Source organism: Ctenopharyngodon idella, chromosome 12, assembly GCF_019924925.1.
Source record: "Ctenopharyngodon idella isolate HZGC_01 chromosome 12, HZGC01, whole genome shotgun sequence".
In the NCBI taxonomy this organism is placed as follows: Eukaryota; Metazoa; Chordata; class Actinopteri; order Cypriniformes; family Xenocyprididae; genus Ctenopharyngodon; species Ctenopharyngodon idella.
Genome location: NC_067231.1, coordinates 23,875,769 through 23,898,534, shown reverse-complemented (window position 1 = coordinate 23,898,534; position 22,766 = coordinate 23,875,769). Strand labels below are relative to the sequence as shown.

The following is a 22,766-nucleotide window of genomic DNA, read 5'->3' as shown; positions in this document are numbered from 1 at the left end:
TCACATGCAGGTGACAGAAAATTATTAATCTATTTAATTAAAGGGTTAGTTCACCCAAAAATGAAAATTCTGTCATTAATTACTCACCCTCATGTCGTTCCACACCCGTAAGACCTTCGTTCATTTTCGGAACACAAATTAAGATATTTTTGATAAAATCCGATGGCTCAGCAAGATAATTAACACTTTCAAATGCCCTGAAAGCTACTAAAGACATATTTAAAACAGTTCATGTGACAACAGTGGTTCAACCTTAATGTTATGAAGCGACGAGAATACTTTTTGTGCACCAAAAAAAGCAAAATAATGACTTTATTCAAAACATCTAGTGATGGGTGACTTCAAAACACTGCTTCATGAAGCTTCGAAGCTTTACGAATCTTTTGTTTCAAATCAGAGCGTGTATCAAACTGCCAAAGTCACGTGATTTCAGTAAACGAGGCTTTGTTACATCAGTGTTTCGAAATTTCAATGGTTCACGTGACTTTGGCAGTTTGATAATTTGTGTTCCGAAGATAAACGAAGGTCTTACGGGTGTGGAACGGCATGAGGGTGAGTAATTAATGACAGAATTTTCATTTTTGGGTGAACTAACCCTTTAATTAAATAGATTAATAATTTTCTGTCACCTGCACATGAGAATCATCATGACCCAACACTGTTTCAGCAGATGATTAAATAGATGTGAGTAAGAAAAGATCCTAATTCAATATGCAATTATATGCAAGAAAGAAGACCAATTGTGATTCAGTATGCAAATATTACCTATGGTGCAGGTTAAACATTATGACATTTGGTTACAATGCACTTAAGAACTAACACGTTGTGAACCAATGAATGTCACTGACATCCAACCGGCACCACAGGCATTTTTTGAATACTAAATGTTGTATAGAAAATAAAATATTTATGTATGCATTTAAATAAATAAAGACTGAAAATTAAAAATAACAGCATACAGGATTCAAAAGACATGAGGGTGATTAAACAATGATACAAGTTTAGGTAGAATTGTACAAAGTTTACAAGAAAATCTTGACAGCTTATCTAAATGTCTACAAAATATCTACAAAGTCAAGTCTTTGTTGTTAATTGGTTCGGGCTGCTTTAATTTCAGAAGTCAGTGTTTAAAACAAACCCCTAACCATAATGTTTAAGCAATATTAATCTAGTGCTGCCTTGCAAGCACTGTAATGAGTTTATATGAAGCATGGGATAAAATGGCATTTTTAAACATGCTAATCTGAGCTGTGAAGTCTGCATGATGGCAGGCTGTAGCGGCGCAGGGAAGAGTTGTGAGTGAACTGGCACCATGACAGGCAGAGCAGGATGGGAGTCTTTTGTGTTAGCAGAGCTCAAAGTATAAGAGTCTTACGGAAAGAGAGAGAGAACTGATGAGGAACAGAGACTGAGTGAAGAACAGACTCAAGTATAATCACATGGAAAGAGCTCAGGAAGAGAAGAGAGAGAGTGACAGTGAAGTGCAAGTGAGGCTGATGAAAGAGCAGAAATTAAACAAGGAAGAAATAAAGATTATAGCTTACAGTAAGAGAAGAAAAGTTTAAGACAACCAGAGAGGGACTTAGAGAGAGAGCAGACTCTGTGTAATCAGCTTTGCTCCTCACTCTTCCATAAAGTGCTTGATGGTTCATCCCTAAGCCTTCTCTTTTTTTCTTCTTCTTCTTTATCATCTTCCCTTTTCCCTACTTTCATCCCTTCCCAAACCGCACTACTCGGCCTGTGACTCCTTCTAGCTCATAGTTATTGGCCTAAATAGGTCAATAAAAGTGGTGCAGACACCAAAACGTCTGTATTATAAAATAAAAAGGAATTAAACCTCTGGCTCTTGAAGAAATACCATAACCAGGTTGACTCTGCACAGCTTCAGATTGTTTAAACAGGATTTTTCTATATGCTTTTTATGTCCAAAATGGGCTAGATGGACATAATATATAACACCTAAGACCAGACATCCCAATTTGCATACTATCTAATATACTATGTAAGCTTATGGATTAGTACATTTCAAATCACACTATGTTGAAAATAGTATCAAAAGGTGCTGGTATACTCTTTCCATTTCTTTTCTTTCTTTTTTTTTTTTTTTTTAATTTTAGCAAACATTACTATTATTATTGTTCATTCTTTTGTTTAGGAGCCAACATATCAGAGATAGCATTCATAAAACAGGAGGAGAAAAATAACCAAATGACTTCTGCTGGGATTCTTAAGTGCACATCCAATGCTTTACCAGCAATGGACGCTTTACTAGGCTATTGGAAAGGAGTATTCATATAAATGACAGTTTGAACATGGAAGATGTCCAGAGTATATTCCTACACTAGCTATGTTTCCATCCAAAGTTGTGAAATTTGGAATATTGCATCAAACATTCGCGAATAAAGCACTGTTTCCATCCAATGAGTCGAAGAGTTCAAAATCGGCACTTCCTGATAAACTGGTGCTAAATATCACTAAGAAAAATGGAAGTTGCTGCAGTAGAAGCCACTGTTTATAATAATTTTTGTATATAATAAATTATTTGCACCTTCATTGTATTAACTCAAATTTTTAATTTCAATGAACTCAAAATCTTAAGGCAACCAGGTAACTTACTTTTTTAAGTTAAACAATTCTTTTTTACAGTGTACTACAAACATGCATACTTGTAGAATGTATTCAAAAGTAGGTTCTTAATCAAATGCAGCACATACAGTACTGTGACAGTTCACAATTTCCTAATTTCCAAATGTAAGCACATTCAAAGCAATACATTAAAAACAACCCAAAACAACATATTGGCAAGTTTTGCAGAGGCAAAGACCACTAGTTTTTGGTTAATATCGCTCACAACCCAATGCAAGAAGACTGGTTTGCATCGAGTGCATCAATTTTATATGATTATATAAGTCCCAATAATATTGCACTGGTGCACTAGTTTACTATTATTATTTCTGTATTATACTATATCACATTTCGAAGCTCAATTATAAAACACTTTATTATCAGGAGTGCAGTATGCACTTGCTATAATTATTACAGTACCAATCAAATTTTTAATGACAGAAATGTTTCTTGAGCACCAAATCAGCATATTAGAATGATTTCTGAAGGATCATGTGACTGTAATTGTATTTTCTGTTAAGTGGTCTTGAAGACCAACCATTGTCACAATCATGATTTCAACACAGCCAGGCAGGTTTTGGTGCCTTTAGAGCAGAACAATGGCTGCCTTCATACAGCTGCTGTTCTACAGGATCTTATATTGTGGGAGGACCAGGTGCCAGGAATTGAGTTGGGATTTCCCTTCTTTACGGCACTGGTGGTGTGTGAGTGTGCATCCATGTGCCATGTGCTGGCCCTATTTGCATTCACACAAGCATACCCCACATTATTAGTTATTAAGTCATACACTTACATCAGCTTTTATTACTTCAGTGTCACCAAAGCAGCAAACTCGGTGTGAACTCAGAAGCAAACAGTGACATCAGTCTCTCTATTTCAACGGATTAAAAAATCCAGATGATGAACAAGCCTCATGGGCTGATTTCACAGCCATAGGGCATTGGTTTCAGAACTGCTGGTCCATATTAGACAAGCAATGAGAGCACAGTGTCTAATTTATAGCCCTGTTACCAGAGCCACACACAAAAGAGCAGAGTTTGAGCACAGAGCAGCTTGTTCATGTCATCTTCACCCAGTTTGATTTATAGTGGCTCTGATGATTTTCTCTCTTTGGGATAATGCTGTACCATCTCTTCTGGTCATCCTCTCAGAACGAGGACTAGATATAACAAAATAACCTTTTTTTGCAAGTTTCGTTCATGGTGTTTGCGATACAAATGAGAGTAGGAGCCTTTTGTTACGATGGTCTTTGCTCTGACACCAATTTTCTACATGACTACTCTTTCTTAATTGTCGACTATATAGATTAAAGGAATAGTTCAACCAAAAATAACAATTCTGTCATCATTTACTCACCCTAATGTCACACATATGAGTTACTTTCTTTCTTCTGAGGAGTATAACAGGAGAAATTTAGAAGAAAGTTTTTCCATGCAATTTCAATGGGGTCCAAAGCTTTCAAGCTTAAAAAAGGACTCAAAAGCACCATAAAACTATCATATACATTTTTAAAAAGTCGTCTAAATATACTACTAAGTCTTTAAAAGCCAATTTTTATGAGGAACAGGCCAAAACTCTAAGAAAGAAAAAAATAACAATGTGAAATTCATGACCAAACCATTCTTTTGAGTCACATCTTTCCAATGAAGCAGTTTATTCTGCTCACAAATACAGCCTGAATGATCTATCAGTTTTTGAGTTCAACTCACTGACTCAATGTTCTGTTCACAGTGGTTAACAGCTCAATGGAAGTGAATATTATGAGTGAATAATGACATAAATTTAGGTCTGTACTTCACCTAACACTATTGTATTATATTATTTAAATTATTCACTGGTTGTTTATAACAACATATGTATCTGTGCAAGCTCTATATCCAAAACATCAAGAATGAAACTTGCAAAAAGTCCAAATTCTGAGAATTTACAATTGATTTTGAAAAATTTTCAACACTACTAAACTAGACTCATCTAATCAGAATTTAGAGTTGGAACTCTAATAAAGCAAGAATCTGATTCTTTACTTTGCATACTGTATCTGCAGACAGAGGGGTCAAAACCCACCGGCAATGATATTAGAGCCCTCATAGAGAACACAGAAGGGGTAAAATACCAAGCAAAACATCACAGTAGTGCCTAGAGCGCAACTTGAACTAGCAGGCAGTGCAGGTCTCTCACCCACAGCGTCACAACTAACAGGAAGAACTCTGACATGTGGAGCGAATCCTCTGAGCCTCTGTTATAATAGAGAACATATGCAGACGTGCCAGAGGTCTGAAAGTCATTTCGAAGAAGCAAGTACCTGCAGATTTCACTGTAGGAGTGCCAGACTAATGATACTGCGAGCATCACCGCAGCATGGCTGCCATATGTGTTGGGTTTGATCACCTCAGCTGTAGAAAACACAGAAGAACATAATGTGGTCACAGCATGTGTGTTTCTGGTTCAGCACGGTTTTGATGCAAGCATAAAAATGTGTGTATTTGTGAATATATTTTTGCTAATTAAGTCAGTTTATTTTCATGCTTCAAAAAAAAAAAAAAAAAAAGTGGGCCAAAAATCAATAAAGGATTAAATTTTAAATCAAGCATGAAAATGCCAGATAATAACTTGCCTGAACCTGAGAAATTTACAGATGCTTTTTTGAATTATATCATTTAACTATGGAAGCTTGATTCCGCCACTGAATAAAACATAAAAAAGATAATTGCAACTTTTTATATCACAATTGCAAGTTTACATGGAAGATTTTACTTTTTTCTCGCAATTCTGATTTTTTTTCACAATTGTGAGTTTATATCTCACGATTCTGACTTCATAACTCACAATTCTGACTTTATAACTCGCAATTGCATGTTATAAAGTCAGAATTGTAAGATATAAACAATTCTGACAAAAAAAAGTTTGTTATAAACTCGCAATTCTGACTTTATAACACGCATTTGCACTTTATATCACACAATTCTGACTTTAAAACCCGCAATTGCATGAAATTATATGGAAATGAAAAATGACACTACGCTGAAAGGGTAAAAGGAAAATAAAATAAAAACTGAATTCAAACCCATAATAACCCTTGCATAGAAGCACTATTACAACCAATTACAGTATACAAATTGAGATTAACAGTTATTGAGCTGCACGTACAAAGCAATCACTCAAGCAAAGCAGTGAACGTAAGGCCTTCTGTTTTGAGCCCGAACGTACAGTCTTTATAGATTTTTCCAAAGCCCGACATTTTACGGCAAATCTAATAAGATTCTGCTTAAAAGTGCTAGTAGTATCATCGAAAAAGTGTCTGGAACTATCACTATAAAAGTCACTAAGCAAAAATACATAAAAAGACTGTTACTGTTCTGGAATTATATTTAATTATATATAGCTAGGCTACAGTACATCTTTCTGTATACCTGGACCTTATTAATAAAGTTAAAGAGTTAAAGATCCAACATATTACTTTAAAATACTGTGAAATCTAACAGTCTATAACTGGGTATGGAGTGATTGTTGTTTTGCAGAGGTCAGGTTTCTTTGTTATTTTTTTCCTTATGTGGTTCTTACTGGGGGATTTTTAATAGGTCTGGTGTAACAGACGTCTAATCGTCCCCAGCTTCCTCCTGAGGGATCGTATCCACGCCTGGCAGAAAGACTGAACCTGGCAGAAAATCATTGCCTCTTAACGGAGGGCTTAAATGGAAGAGGATATACTAAAGAATAGGCCGTTTAAAGTTAACTAATCTCTGCACAGCTCAGCAATCGAATACACAGGCATTATTTTTTTTTCTTTTTCATTGAGATTTTTTTTTTTCTATTCAGTGCTGACTCTTAATAAACATATGGCATCCTGCACCCTAGTGAGATTAAGTTAAACACTTTCACTTGACCAATCGTTTGACATGAATTTTCATTACCTCACAGATGCAGATTTACTGAAAAAGTTGTCCCAATCATGTTTCCACATGGACAAGTTGGAGGAACCAGCACCACTTAGGTATTAAGCTTATCTTCAGGGAATACAAAACCTCAAATATGAGGCTTGGCATTAAGTTTAGGTGTCTTATCACTCTCAGGTTCTTGATATCCTCTTGAATTTGCTGAAAAAGAAGAGAGAGTGTGTGTAAGACAGGGAGAGAAAGATAAAGAGACTTGCTGATGAATTAAAATAGAGAGAAACAAGCCTTAACGTCTTTAAGAATAATCTTGTCGCTGTATGTGGTGTCTGTAACTCCTCTATGACTGCGACTCTGCAACTCAGAAACAAGTGGGTCAGAAAGACATTAAAAAGTAATGCAGGTGCCATGTTGAAGTGTAGTTTCAAACTTACACCAAAGCCTTTAGCTTGAGCCTACCACAAAGACACACACATATACAGTATGCACATACCCAGTCACCACAGCCGCACTTGGAAACGCATATGCAAAGATTTATTTTGCATTACAATTATCATAGTAATCAGGGGTGTAGAATCCATTATAATACTCCGATATATCTTATAGACCTGCAAACTCACAAGAGGTGAAAAAGGTGACATATTTACAAAGTAAATTGTTGTAGGGCAGTCTTGGGGTATCATCCCCCAGGAGAAATTTTTTGTGATTTTAACATGTAAACGAAGCATTCTGGTGCAATCTGACAAGAAAATAAAGGGAAAAGATAACATTTGCTTAATGTGAAAAAAAAAAAAAAAAACATTTATTGACACTAGGGCTGGGCATTGACACAAATTTCACAGTTGGAATTGGGCCCTATCAGATAAAGTACATGGCAAATTTCCTCAAAGAAAAAAATATCTCTTAACTAATGGTGTAAACTATACAGGGAACCACAGTTGGTACATCATTATAATATTAAAGGTTAAAATTAATTGATTAATCTTTATTTTATAAATATATATATTAACATTTAAATGGTGGCTGTAATAAAACAGATTTTATTCAAACATACATTCAATACTCAAGAACAGGTAAGTAAAAGTACAAGTAAAAATACAATGAATATACAATATAGTGCATATATTTAGCAAAATGCTCCTCTCCAAGTTAATTTTTCTATTTGACTAAAGAGTTTTTGGACATTTAATGGCTTTTCTGAGGTAAATGTGAGATTGTTTACAAGCAGATTTATTGACGCATTTCCGTGGTTGAAACACTGATTGAGCGATTACATGTGACGATACAGATTTCAGTAAGTTGTACTATATTTTTCAACATATACCTTCTGATGTTCATTCATGTTTATTTCATGTTGTAACAAGTAAAGCAGAGGAGACGAACTGAGGCGCTGCAGCAATCTGTCATGTCACAGAGCGCCAAAAATTATCGCGACAGCTCGAGAGACATCAATGGTCTAAATCCAGTCTATGGGAAAGTAGCCCAAAAAAAACCTCTTTGGATCTACAAAATTCACATAAATTACAAATTCTGAATCAAAACGGCGAATTTCGGCAAAAAGCGTCTAGTTTGCAGATATGATCTTAGGCAGTCCGATCACATAATGAGTCAGAAAACATATGCTAAAAATCACAGCGGTAATTTCTTTGTTCATTCTAGAAATGGAAGGTCAAGTCAAATCCATTGTATTGTGGCATACTCCGGAAAAAAATAAAAAATATGAGACGGGAGGAAAAGTAATAACTCAATGCTTTTGCGTTCCCCCGAGAAACTCTGCGTTTGCTTGCAAAATGTTTGCGCTCCCTTGAGAAACTCTGCATTCGCACTCAGGACCTTGGCGTTCCCGCGCAAAAACTTTTGCGTATGCTCGCAAAACTTTTGTTATAATTGCCAACTAATTTTTCTCGTTTAATTTCTTCACCATGTCCCTTTAGTTGCTCCGTAGCATACAGTATCCCAAGCAGTAAACTGCTGTATACGTCTCATTTTGGAAAATTAAGGGTATTCTATGAATACAGAGTATGCATACTACATACTACAGCAATAGTAAGAGCAGTTTTTAGTGTGTTATTCCGAACACAACTACACACACTTCAACAATTCTTCAGTGGCAAACACCCACACTAATGCGTGAACTGCCTCTCTAGTGACCCGTGCTGTTTTGTCTGTTTATGCGACGGCAGCGGGGTGGGGGATCAGGACTATAAATCCACAAATGTCTTCAGCCACACTCAGCTCATTTCAAGCATTCACTTTTCAATCCACAGCCCAGTTTAGCTGCCAAGAGGATCAGAGGAGTGGTCAGGGTTTTTCCTCAAAGCAAATGCAACATTAAAGTTTCCCATCTCGTAACGGAAGGCCGTAAGAAGGAGAAGACGAGGTTCTTCATGTCTAAGTGTGTGTGTGCGTGTGTGTGTGTGTGTGTGTGTGTGTGTGTGTGAGTGTGTGTGTGTGTGTGTGAATTTTAACTGGTGGAACGTAAAAGCATGTTCATCCTCTGATGGCACAGAGTGTGGTTTCTCTCTGTCTTTCATTCCAGCCCATCATTCTCTACAGTTAGAGAGGGTGAATTATTCACAAGAAGGTTGCCACAGAGATACTGCTTATTTTTCCTCTCTTACACAATAAACTTGGGAGTCACTCAAGGCACAGAGAGACTTAGACAGAGAGAGCGACAGAGAAAGCCACACTGTGCTTAAAATGCTGCTGATATATTTATAAGAACAGACTGTAAAGCTAACTCTATAAAATTTTTATTAAATTGTGCAAAGGTAGTTGGTATAGAAAGGGGGAAAAAGAAAAGAAAAACACTCTACCACACTTCCTGTGGAAAGATTTATTTGTCCAAAATATGGTTAAATAAATAGTAGTCAATATAGTATTTTTTGTAGATACACTAAGCAAATTTCCGGCTTCCCCATCATTCCTGTTACAGTGAAAGTAAAGCGGCTCACAGTAAAAGAAACTTTTCTTTCGGTGTACATTTTCCTTTGTACTGGCCCATTTTGACTGTGGTTTGAATAAAGTACAGTGAGTGTGTGTGTGCGTGTGTGTGTTTGTGTGTCAGGTCTGGAAACTTTGCTAGAATGCCTAAATTAGATTTTATTGGATTATGACAGGAGTTTAAATCACTGACTGAATTAATACCATAAGGATCCAGTGAAAATCTTTGTGTGTGCTTGTACACGTTCTTAAATATGTCATGAAATGAACCATTTATTTAAAATTTCATCTCCCATATTTAGTCTCCTTGAGAAATATGTCCCTACAGTTTTATCCAGTTTATTCGCTTTATGAAATGAAATATAGTAAACCTTTCTGCAGATTTCCCTGCATAACCTGCAGCTATAAATCTAAGGAGCTCGAATTCCAGAACTTTTTTTGCTAATTTTGCACTTTCCTAAACTCAGATTGAATTACCTTATTTTTGGACGGTCATGTTTGGTCATTCTATGTCATCTATTTATTATAATTAATAAAATATAAAATAAAAATACCTTTATTTATATTTTTTCATTATATTTTATATTTAAAATAAAATTATATAAATAGCATGAAATAATTATTGTATTGTTTATTTATTATTTTGTGATAAAAGCAAATCTAGCATAGCGTGGCAGGTCACGTCAGTCAAGCTCGCATCAGCTGACTACCTATAGGAATATGTCGCCTATTACAGCCTGTTCAATTATGTAATTTAGCAGTCATGATATAAAAATATTTGACTGCAGAATGCTGTGATTGACCAATCAGAATCAAGTATTCCATAGATTTGTGAAATGGTAATGATGCAATGACGTCCGTCACTCTAATACAATCTGCATTGCTCAAGCACAGCCTCTCACACACAGATGTCACTCTTTGCCTTGAATGCAAGACAAAGTATGTGCTGAAAAGTGAGGTGAAAAAACACTATAATAGATGACATAAGACAATCTACATTTCTCTAAACTGTGTGGATGGCAAATAAGCTCACAGACATGTCACACAAAAACAGCTTGCAATGCTTTGGCCTTTCACAAAGCCAGAGCTTTCTTGATGGTTGAGTGATCTCAGAGTAGAAACGCATATCATTTCCAGCACAACCTGCTCTGCTGTCCATCAGCAGTGATTAGCTCTCGCATATACTCGCAACCTCTAGGCCGCTTCAAGACAGGTGAACCATCGCAGCTACATAAAGTACCAGCTGACAGGGTCACAAAGTCAGACAGTTGTAGTTAATTCGTGTTATTTCAAAACACACAGACTCACACACGCACAGATTGTGACGGTCGTTGTAAATCACAGACACACTCCGCTGACCTCCATTGGAGTTCAGCGGTGAGAAAAAGAGAAAGAATGGGAGAAAGAGACTGTCTGGCCAAAGGCTAGAAATATTGAGCCAATTAGATGACAATTATCTGCCCTGGTTGCCAGCGTGGAGTTGTGGAAGATATTTATGGGTGCTTTACCTCTCTGTGGGGAGACATGAATCTACAGCGGTGTGGCCCCTGTACTCTCGTGCCTTTTGTGATTACCGCCCGTTTGACTCGCTGTGCCCCCGTCTGTCCCTGTACGGCACACTTGCACTGCAGCAGGAAGACGTAAATCTGCCCTGATATGAAGAGAGATGCTTGGCAGCAGTTCATTTGCATTAAACACAAATGGAGCAGAATGCTTTGAGAAAAGGTTGAATGAATTTGTGTAATATGCCATAGTGCCTTTTCCAAAAACAAAAAGAATATTTTGTTCTAAATTTTTCATGCAGGTTTTAATACATGCTTACGAAAATGTTTTTTAATTAGTTTGATTTTGGACATGAATTTCACATCAAGATCCAATATATCTCATATATAGGCAATTTCGTGATCATTTACTCACCCTCATGTTGCCCAAACTGGTATAAATTTCTTTTTTCTGTGGAGCACAAAAGTAGAGATGTTTAATATTTTCAGTGAAATTCATTAAGCTTTCAAGCATAAAAAATGACACAAAATCACCATGAAAACATTTCAAATTAATCATTCACTATATTCCACATCTTCTGAAGTCATACAATAGCTCTAGGTGGGAAACAAACCAAAAGTTAAGTTAATTACAGTTAATCTTCCCCTCCAATAAGTGGGTAATTCGACCATGTTATTGAGTTTGATTTGAACTCAAGAACCGAATGATTATTTGAAAAGACTCAAAAGAACAATTAAAACATGAATCGAATATCAATACTTCTCTTAGGCCCTGTTTACACATGGTATTAAGAAGCGAATCACAAGTGGACAGCGCTAAATACAGGTGTAAATGGGGTCTAAAACGTTTTGAGATTGTCCACTTTCGACCACTTTCCGAAAAAGCATTCGACCGGATTGCATTCATATGTAAATTGCGCAAACTTATTTTGTCCATTAGTTCAAAAGATCTGAAAAAAAAAAAAACCCATACATTTACCCACCCATAGACCCTCCCCTCAAAGAAATCATGACAGAAGTGTTTGAAAGTGGGCAAAAGAGACGGATTAAAACACCAGGTGTAAACGGATGTATTTCTCATCTACTTGTGATCCGATCGACCAAAACACATCTTAATACCAAGTGTAAACAGGGCCTTAGATTGTATGTTAAAAGTAGTTTTATGGTCCTTTTTGCATTGTTCATAATTGTAACTGCACTGAAAAGGACAGTATTCAAAATGTAATTTTGTTGTTTCACAGTAGAAAGTCATGCAGGTTTGAAACAACCTTCGGGTGAGTAAATGATGACGGTTAAAACTGTCCCTTTAAAGCTTATTGTCTGCATATGATACAAAGCATTTACAGATATCCTTCAGTTGGATCGCTACGTGTCGGACCCTGCAATGAACCGGATGTGTTTAATGGCTGAGGCTTTCTGCCTGTATTAAATGGCTGAATGTGTGTACAGGGAGTCATATTCTTACAGCGTGAAGAAGACATCAAACACTGCTCTGAAAGGACTGTAAATCATTTGTGCTCGGAGGCAAAGCTACTTCAAGTGTTACATCATTTGCGCCGCCAATAAACATCTGTTAGAGAAAGCCTCACTTTCCCTTGCCAGGGAATGGAGGAAAATATTCTTTCACTAGCACCCTCCCTTTTATACAGTCCCTCAGAGAATGGTAAAGCTGTGAAAGCTGTCCATCTTTTCTCTTTCACTCCGTCTTCCCTGGTCTCCCTTTTCCCTCTCTCTCGCTTATATCATTTGATACTTACAAGCACACAAGAGTTTATTTAACTTTTAAACTCTCTAGGGGCTCTAATGTCTGAGAAATGGCCTTGTGCTGTGACAGAAAGAAGATTTATCCCGACTGCTGGTTTGTTTCAAACAGTCGCATCCCAAAAGATGATTCCGGTCTTTTACTTATTTCTTGTACTCATAATTTTAAGGGTTAGTGCACCCTAAAAGGAATATTTTGTCATCATTTATTAATGGTGTTCCCAAACCCTCTATGATTTCCATTGTTTGTTGAAACAGGTAAGGAGAAGGTTAGCAGTCTTAGGTGTTCTTTTCCAATACCTACTATACCTTCCAATACTTACCTACCTTTAATACCTACTACTTTAATTTGTAGAATGTTGGTACCTGGACTTACTTTCAGTGCAACTATTTTGCCTTGACAACAAGAAGGATGCAACTTATTAAATATAAATGCCATTTTTGCACCAAGCTCATGTCTATTTCATAAAAGAGGCAATGTTGTGCATTTTGCCATGAACAAAGTTTGTCCCTGATGGCCCCACAACCTGCAGGATATGACGCCACATCAGCAAATTGGGCCCACCCGGCCTTTGGGTATCTACTCACCCATGGAGCTCACATGGCTTGTTTAAATTGTGTTTAATTCTTTAAAACACCCCATGAATTAATTAGTAATTAATATTGTACATTTGTCTTTTTGGTTTTCATAATTTACTTTGGGGCACATTTAGTAGTGAATTTATGTAGTTCAGTCAACCTGTCAAACAGAATGTGTACACGCATGCTATAATATATGAACTAACAAACAAACAAATTAATTTGTCATTTTTGGATGAACTACCCCTTTAAGCATAAAGGCTGCACATTTTAACACACTCGATAAATAAATAATAAAAAATCAAAATCAAATGAAGAATCAAAATCAAAAAAATCAAATGAAAAATCAAGCAATGATAGTACCTGGGATTTTGTATAGGTGGTAGAGCTGGTTGTTAAAACTCCTAGCTGATGACCTCTGCAAGTTCGAACCTCACTAGAGTCGTTCCTTGAACGACCGTGATCCTCATGAGCAAAACACTTTATCCCAGGTAACATTTGGGGTACTGACCCTGTTATAAGCATACTGAAAGTCACTTAAAACATCGGCTAAATGGAAAAACAGGTTATTAATATGCAAAAAAGTTTTGCTGTGTGTTACATCACCCCTTTAATTTGTGCTCCAGTAACTTCTTCCGTCTGTGGGAGTGCTGCACACCCGACTCAATCAGCAACCTACGGTGTTCACTTGAGCGAAACGGCCCAGCTGCACAGCACATAAACACTCCCTGCCACATGCTGGAAAGTCGCTGGGCTCTTGTTTTTATCAGGAGGCATGAATTTGTGGTGGGATGTGACAAGAAATACAATTGCCAATGAAAAATGAGGGCCTATTTCTGAGCAACCTAAAGGGCTATCTAAAGCCGCTGACCCCCGGCCCACTAATGCCATTACGGCCCATAAACTGCCATCGGGGTTGAGGGAGGCCATTTTGTCAAGGCCTAAACCCCCTAGTGGAGGGAGATAAATAATTGAGGGCTACATTCTGCACTTGGGCTGAATTTGAAGCGAACGGGCCTTATGAGGCTCTAAATGGTGGAGTGGAGTGCTGTAAATCATTAATCCACTGCTTTTATCCTCTTTGGTTCAGGTCAGTGTCCTGAAGGCACTAGAGAGCAGTGGGGAAGAGAGAGTGAGAGCGGCATGGGCAAACAGATTAGACTCTTTTCTTCCTCTTCAAGATTTGACCGTGCTAGAATGCAAAGCACAAGAGAAAAATCACATGCCCCTGCTGGCCTGTAATGGAAACAAAATAAATGGTTATTTTTCTTAAAAGAGAACTATCTGTAAAAGCCAGTGCAGAAACGTATTTTTCTGTTGTTATTTTTTTGTCAGATACATCTTCTTGCAGTTTTGGCAAATAATTTGTCTTGTCATTAAATGTGCTACAAAGGAAAAGAAATCTATGTGATAGAAGACAGGGTCTAGGGTCGTGTGATGTTGAGGTCACTGCTTGATGGTCTAATGGAGTCTCGATTAGCACTAAGAGCCTAGGAGAAAAGCGGTCATTCTCTCAGAAATGAACAGAGGTCAACTTTGAGAACAACTCTGAGTGTTAGATGTTAGATGCTTTGGTGTTTTAGTGTTTTGGAGTGAGAGAAGAAAGCTTTAGATACAGTTTACCAAATAAACTACTGACAAAAATGTTGTAAAATGATGAAAAATATGCATAATGAGTCATGACAATATATAAATATATATACACTGTTATCTTTTGACAAGTCATGTACGTATTGGCTGTTAGCATAACTGCTACTATAATTACATCAACTTATCTCTATTTCTTTACAGAGACCTGATGCCAAAGACCCTGGAGGGCCAGATCACCATGGAGAAAACACCAAGCTACTTTGTGACCCGTGAGGCTCCGGCCCGGATCTGCGCCATGTCCCGCGACACCAAGCTAATCGTGGTGGTCCGGGACCCCGTCACACGAGCCATCTCTGACTACACACAGACGCTGTCCAAGAAGCCTGACATTCCTACTTTTGAGAGCCTGACGTTCAAAAACAGGACTACAGGGTTGATCGACACCTCGTGGAGCGCCATTCAGATCGGCATCTACGCCAAACACCTGGACAACTGGCTGCAGTTCTTCCCCATGAGCCAGATCCTGTTCGTGAGCGGAGAGCGGCTGATCAGCGACCCGGCTGGAGAGCTGGGCCGCGTGCAGGACTTCTTGGGGCTCAAGAGGATCATAACAGACAAACACTTCTACTTCAACCAGACCAAGGGCTTCCCTTGTCTCAAAAAGGCAGAGGGCAGCAGCAAGCCCCATTGCCTGGGTAAAACCAAAGGGCGGACCCACCCAAACATCGACCCTGAGGTCGTGCAGAGACTTCGAGACTTCTACAGGCCTTTCAACATGAAGTTCTACCAGATGACAGGCAGGAAATTTGGATGGGATGACTAACATTAGACCGTGAGATAGACCCTGAGTGTTGAAAAAAGGAGAAACAACCTTACTGTGACCTCACCAGCAACTATGATAACAGTTCTTGTCTCTGAAAAAAAAAAAAAAAAAATTGGTCCAATCTGGCTATGGAAAAACTGGAGCAAAAGTGTGGAGAAAAGTCCACATCCAACTCAAGTTAGGTACAGAACACTATGAACAAATGTCAAAAACAAGAGTAAATGTCCTCACACTGCTATTACTGTTCCAGATTCTATTTAATTTCAGATTCCAGATTCAAATTTTGACCTCTTACATCCTCATCAGGCAACAATATACAGACAAAAAGAGGGTTAAACATTGCCTTTGTTGATTAAAATAGTGTGGGAATTTATTTATTTTTTACCATATTTGTAATTTCAACAGCCGCATACTGTACCGTAAGAGTACCTAAGAGAGACAGCTGAAAGCTGAAAAGATCCCTCTAGAACTATGCATTTGGATGTTGAACTGTGAATTATCCACTGTGTCTGGAAGTTGGAGATCAGATTAGTCCTTCTGCCATATTTAATGTAGAAAAACAATAGCTGCTTATATACCTTTGCAATTATTTGGAAGAAAATATCAAAACAATAAAAACATGTATTTTTTTTAAATGTATTTATTTAAAGAAATATACATATACAGTTTACATGTTTTGAATAATCTTCACTAAACACCTCCCTTCACTTTTTTTTGCATGTGGAGGGTGGGTGATTTCTTTTGTATTTCGGACCATATAACACAATGCCTTTTCTAAAACTTTTAATGTGGTCTAAAAAAAAGTGCACATTTAAATGTTTACCATCCAGTTCACTAAGACTGCTTTTTTTATATTTACTGAAAGATATTTGAGTTATGAAACAATGTTATCTCAAAAATATTTCTTGTGTCAATGGATCAAAGACAACAAAATGGCTGCCAATGTGGTAAACATGCAGAATGCAATGTCATTTCCCCCAGGTTTGGGTTTTTGGTTTCAGAGAACAAACAAATGCTTGTTCAAATTGTGATTTGACTGGATGGCAAGCTTTTAAGAGTCCATTTAGAGCTGTGTGTATGAAGTGAATGTGTGTGAAAGAGAAAGACACTGTTACAAAGCAGCAGTGCCTCTAAGACACTAAATGGTGTTTTTTTTTTTTTTATTTAAAGGTGATATGTGTAATTTTTCAATGTTAAAATGCTTTAAATTACCTTTTAAAAAGCCATCCATAGTTTTGGGTGAGTGTACCTGTTCAGAAACTTAAAAACAGTCATTATTTTTTGCATTTCCATTTGGCGGAGCAGAAATTACACACATCACCTTTAAGTTCAGAGGGAGTGAATTAATTTTTTCCTTTGCAACATTATCAGTGACATTATGCTTTTATAGTTATGTTTATTTAATTTGAATAATGGATTTTATAAAGCACACTTTTAATAAAAAAACATTTTTAAAAATAGCATTTCCCAGACTGATTCTATTCGCAATCCTACATCAATAAGAACCTAAATACAGAGCTTATTGGCCAATTATGACACTCGTTCTTAGTTAATGCTACATAAATGAAATTACAAAACAATAATCAAAATGCAGAGTGTTTTGTGGCTCCAGAAAGGCTCAAGACCATGGCAGCAGACAGCAGCCCTCATCCTCCACTGGCTGCAGTCCTATCTGTCCTGCTCCATCCAGCCTCATTGTCTTAGCTTATCTCTGTCCACGCCAGGCGGCTCCAGGATGCTTCGAGGCCCCCAGAAGATGCTCCTCATTGTGGGTTTATTATTTTCTGGATTGTGCATAAGCCTGTCGGGAGTTCGCTTTTCTAATTTGGCTGGTTAACGACCGTTTGTTGAGCACCGCTGGAAACGGAGACAGCAAGACATGGACAAAATGGATATTTGGATGGTCCACTTGCACTGGCAACCACAAAAACCTCTTGAGGAGGAATTGGATTTTTAACCCAACCTTTATCTTTTGCTCGCTCTCTCTGTTTATCACATGCAAATGTATCTCTGCTTTAAGGCTCTTGACAGCCACCAGCTCTCCAACAATCCCTCGTTCCTTGGCTTTCGTTTGTTTTCGTTTTCATCGCTGGCCTCTGTGCTCCCCTGAGTCCCGTCGATCCACTCTGTGCGTTTGTTTAAAAAGAGACTCTGCAGTCAGGCTGGAATCTGACAGTGTTCATTATGAACTTAAACAGTGTGTTAACCTGACTCGCAACTAAATTAAATTCCACAGGTTGGGTTTCTTACAGACTCTATTCCAGCTGTTCAGCTCAACCACATCACAATCCTAATCAAGGACATCTATATAAAACTGTCGAATTTAGGGATTGAGAACTTACTAATGAGCCCACAAGTGCTTAAACACATGCAATAATCCATATGTCAAAATAATCATCCATCAATGTAAATCTGCAATGCTTTGCATGATGTAAAAGATTCTCAAATAACTCAGTCACTTGCTGATTTGCAAATAACTTTAAGTTCAGTCAACATTTCTGTAATCAATTCAAAACACATATCAAACTTTCTGAAAATAATTTCAAATAAAATCAACACAAATCAACTGCTCTCTAGGACAACACATGACTTTTAAAATCTTAAAGGGGTCATGACATGAGAAATCAAATTTGCCTTGATCTTTTGACATATAAGAGGTCTTTGTACCATTAAAACATCCTGCAAGTTTCATAGCATAAAATGCCCTCCTCATTATAAACAAAGCATTTATTTAATCAAGCTCCAAAAATGGCTGGTTTTGATATTGTAGGATTCGTGACGTCATACAGGCAAATATATTTGCATGTGATTGCCTCCAGAGACGCCCACTGGCGTTCAGTCGCTTAACGGCTGACACTTGCCTACACCAGATGTAAGCGTTGTGTCACGTCAAAAGCAAATGGAAGCCATTATCATCACTGACACTGTCTACACTAAATACCAGGGATGGGCATTTCAAGCAAAAATAATATTTGAAGATCGCTGGGAATTATATTCGATTATTATTCGAAAATGGCACCCTTCCCCTGTATGCACGCATGCATGCTCACTTTCAAATTATTCCCAATTAGGAAGCTGGGATTATTTTAATGATGCGTTCATTGTTATTCTTAATGAAAAACAACAACAAAACAGTAAAATGACAAACCCGCTAAAATGGACACTTTTACATTTCGCTTTGAAACCAAATCTTTCGTCGTCGTCTTGTCAGTCAGGCGAAATGGGCGAAGTGAGGTGAAATCTGACTCCTGCTGCTGATCTGTGCTTCGACTCTCACTCAGCTCACGCTGAATTAAGCAGATACGTTTAGTTTTTAATTGTATTGTCTGTTCTCTAACTGAACTACATGATTTTTATTACCATAAAAAATCAAAACAACGGTGGGGGGCGGTGCCGTGGTGGGCAAGTGATGATACCAGTGTTGCGCCTGAGCACCAGTAACACCGGCAACACCGACTATCGCAGCAAGCTTACCTCAAGCCATAATGATTTAGGCTGCCTAAACACGTTACAACATATGTGAACAGACTGAATGACGGCACTTATGTGAACATTAGTTTTAATGTCTCTGTTATATGCCACACAAGTCTAGTGTGCATGTGAGGTTGTCTGGGAGTTGATTGACAGCTTTTAGGTGTATTATTGGCAGCGCGCGCCACCCTCTGGTTGGTCACCACCGCATCAGCACTGAAAACATGGGAAATATTTTTAAGACGATAATCGCACAACCTATTCGATATTCTATAATTAAATCAACTAATCGAAAATTGTGACACATCCCTACTAATTACAGTACAGATACCCATTCAATTTTTGAGGTACTACACACGATTGAGTCTGCCGACAACAGGACAACTGGAAGAATAAAAGAACATTCGCTTTGACACGTCCTGTTTAAACAACTCATTTGCATCTCTGTATAGACTTCAGAAGGATCCCAGCATCAGAAACAAGAGGATGGATTATTTTTAATGGTGTCCCATATCACGGAGGATTACATGTTTGTTTGGAGCATTTGACTGCAGATTGTTTTGTAAACGAGGCACAGTAATGAAGAGTTCGCAAACAAAACTTTTGTTGACAGATGAAGCAGTCAGCTGTATTGGATCTGACAGCAGCTTCGTCACTAATCGTAAGTAAATTATTTTATAATATTGATAATGATAATGATATGATATATGATAATGATATATGATAATGTTTTAAAACCACTTACTCACATGCAATAGCGAGGGGGTGTTGATACGTTTTCCTATGCAATGATGTTAGCCAATCATAACAATGGACATTTATGGACACGCCTTAAAGGAGCCACCACAAAAGGTTAGAATGAGGGTTAAAAATAATACTTTTTCCACATATATTTGGTTTTGTTTGTTTTTTGTAATAATAATAAAAAATGTTATGTCATAACCAATTTAACAGATTTTAAAACACAAGGCATCATACACTTGCCCACTTTGTAAATGGTTACAGAAAAAAAAAAAAAACTGCCATCATACACTAAACGACTGAGAATCACACACTCCCAGACTTTCAGGTCATTTTGAACACAACAAACTTATGCAAATGCATGCATCACATTGCTTGGAGACGTGTGACAAATAAAAACAATACGTGTCCTAAAATCAGTTTAAAATATCAGTAACACTTTACAATAAGGTTCATTAGTTAAACATTAGTTAATGTGTTACCTAACATGAACTAACCATGAGCAATACATTTGTTACTGTATTTACTAATCTTTGTTACCGTTAGTTAATGAAAATACAGTTGTTCATTGTTTGTTCATGTTAGTTCACAGCGCATTAACTAAAGTTAAAGGGATAGTTCACCCAAAAATGAAAATTTGACAACGGAAGTGATGTCTCGCACTTATTGAAATATAAGCGCGAGACATCACTTCCGTCATCAGAACGCATTTTCAGACCTCACCAACCGAATGTGCAAGGCAGTTGGACATAGTAGTGATTTAGAGGTGAAAAATGATATAAATACTGTTCGGTTTCTCGCACAAACCGATCGTTTCGTGTCTTAGGACATCAATGTGTCGTCACGAGCCGCAGGGTTTAATTTGGATTTGTCTGTGCATGTTTTTTTTTTTGACTCTTATAGATGGAGTTACCATTGACAAGCATTATACGACTGACAGACCGCAACGGTTGGAGTTAAAAATCATCATTTGTGTTCTACTGAAGAAACAAAGTCACCTACATCTTAGATGCCCTGGGGGTAAGCAGATAAACATCAAATTTTCATTTTTGGGTGAACTATCCCTTTAACTAATTAACCTTATTGTAAAGTGTTACCAAAATATAAAACATATTTGATATCCTCCGGCTGGATTGAATCATAGTCTGAAGCTAAATTCCATATAGATACACAATGGGATTTTTTTTCAAAATCTGTCAACTCCGCCTGCCAAAACTCTGCAGACTTTCGGTAACTAGCATCAACACGCCCAGACTGAAAATTGGGGCATAAATCTGGGCAAAAGTTGTGTAGCGTATTCCAGCCTTTACCTTGCTGTTGATCAGATTTTAAATGCTGAACATTCTAACAATGTTGTCACATTTGAATTTCAATGATGTCATATTTGATTGGTCTTTTCTTTTATTCCATCCATTTAACCATCTAAGCTGCATTTACATGGTAAAGACAGTGGAACACTGAGGCTGAACTGAATATGAAGGCCACAAACACACACACACAAAAGACTGTACCTGTCCCCAGCTGTCAGCGAGGGCCTGTGCCAACTCAACACTGGGAGGGTGAAGACACCTGTGTGTAGTCACTTGTACACAATTACCCCCTTTCAGTCTCTCGTTAGTCCTGATAACACACTCATCCTGCCTCAACAAGACCATGTGCGCTGCAATAAGACAGAGAGACAAAATGGGACACAGATAGTGATATTAAAACTTGACTTTTTACTAAGGGGCGATATTTGCTGCCTGAAAATGATTGTGAGAGGCATTTTTTTTAACTTTTTTAGAGATTTTTTTTTAAATGTATAAAAATCACATGCCACTCTTTTAATTATCTATCTATCTATAGTTAAACATTCATTAATGGACAAAATAAACTTTAACTGAAAAAAAAAACATTTAATTCAGTTTAACTTGATGTACTAAAATAACTAAAGCTAAAACTAAAATAAAATTTATAAAAATCAAAACAAGAAAATTGCAAAAAATTTCAACTAAAAAAATTGAAATGAAAACAAAATATAAAAATAAAAACTAAGTCAAAATATTAATACAAACTTTAATAGAGCTCAATGATACTAAAAAAACACTGATATATTCTAAGATAATTACACCTTTATCTACCCAGGAAGGAAGCCTCACTTAGATAAAAATATTGTGAAATAGATATGAAAATATTATAAAAATTGTATTATATATCAATGAGAAAAAAAGGTCCCAATGTTTTAAATATCGGGGGAATTTTTGCCGATCCTGATTGATAAAGTACCAAAAGGCAAATCTAGTTTTACAAAGTACACAACATTTAGGACAGGAAAATAAGTAAGAGGTATTTGAGACCGGTAAAGGCATCCAGTACAGATGTTGCGTGCACGATTCATTAAAAAGGTCATGCAATGTAAATGAGAATGTGGAGGGGATCAGTGGTCACCTTTGATGCTGTGAAGTGATGGTGGTCTCTACAGCTCGCGCATGCAACTTTTCTGACATTATATTGTGCATATACACACACACATAGAGCAATCGGCCCTGCGGTTGGCCATCAGGGGGATCTGCACTTTGTTTTCGCTGGATCTCAGAAACGACACTTAATCTTCATAATCATCTGAGCAAACATGATTCAAAAGCACAGCCTAAAGCCTGTATTAATAAAAGAGCTTTTCAGCCCCACGTCTCGGATTGGTTTTTAAACGGTTTTGTTTCATCTTCGTGTGAATGTACAGTCCAGACAAAGAGCAAGTGATTTTCAAATGAGGCAGAGCTCAAGGCCAAACGCCCTGGGTAAACATATCAAAATCTGCATTTAATAGACTCATTTGTCGCTGTCATGAAATAGACCATTACT

At 37.3% G+C, this 22,766-nt stretch overlaps 1 protein-coding gene and 1 long non-coding RNA gene across 3 annotated transcripts in view; one reads left to right on the top strand and one right to left on the bottom strand.

Moving 5' to 3' along the window:
• Nucleotides 1-17,173, top strand: part of si:ch211-216b21.2 (heparan sulfate glucosamine 3-O-sulfotransferase 3A1) — a 40,229-nt gene extending 23,056 nt beyond the window's left edge. The window contains exon 2 of the mRNA XM_051915462.1: nucleotides 15,092-17,173. Coding sequence (XP_051771422.1) covers nucleotides 15,092-15,713 — 622 coding nt within the window. The 3' untranslated portion in view covers nucleotides 15,714-17,173. The remainder of the gene's footprint in view (nucleotides 1-15,091) is intronic.
• LOC127524102 (uncharacterized) lies at nucleotides 16,680-21,482 on the bottom strand. Of its 2 annotated transcripts, XR_007932997.1 has the most exons (3): nucleotides 21,437-21,482; nucleotides 17,677-17,839; nucleotides 16,680-17,570 (listed from the first exon to the last, which is right to left on the bottom strand). It is a non-coding gene; the product is annotated as an uncharacterized LOC127524102 (long non-coding RNA). The 2 variants fall into 2 exon arrangements; XR_007932996.1 differs by having other exon boundaries at nucleotides 16,680-17,839.
• Between the last annotated feature and the right edge of the window lie 1,284 nt (nucleotides 21,483-22,766).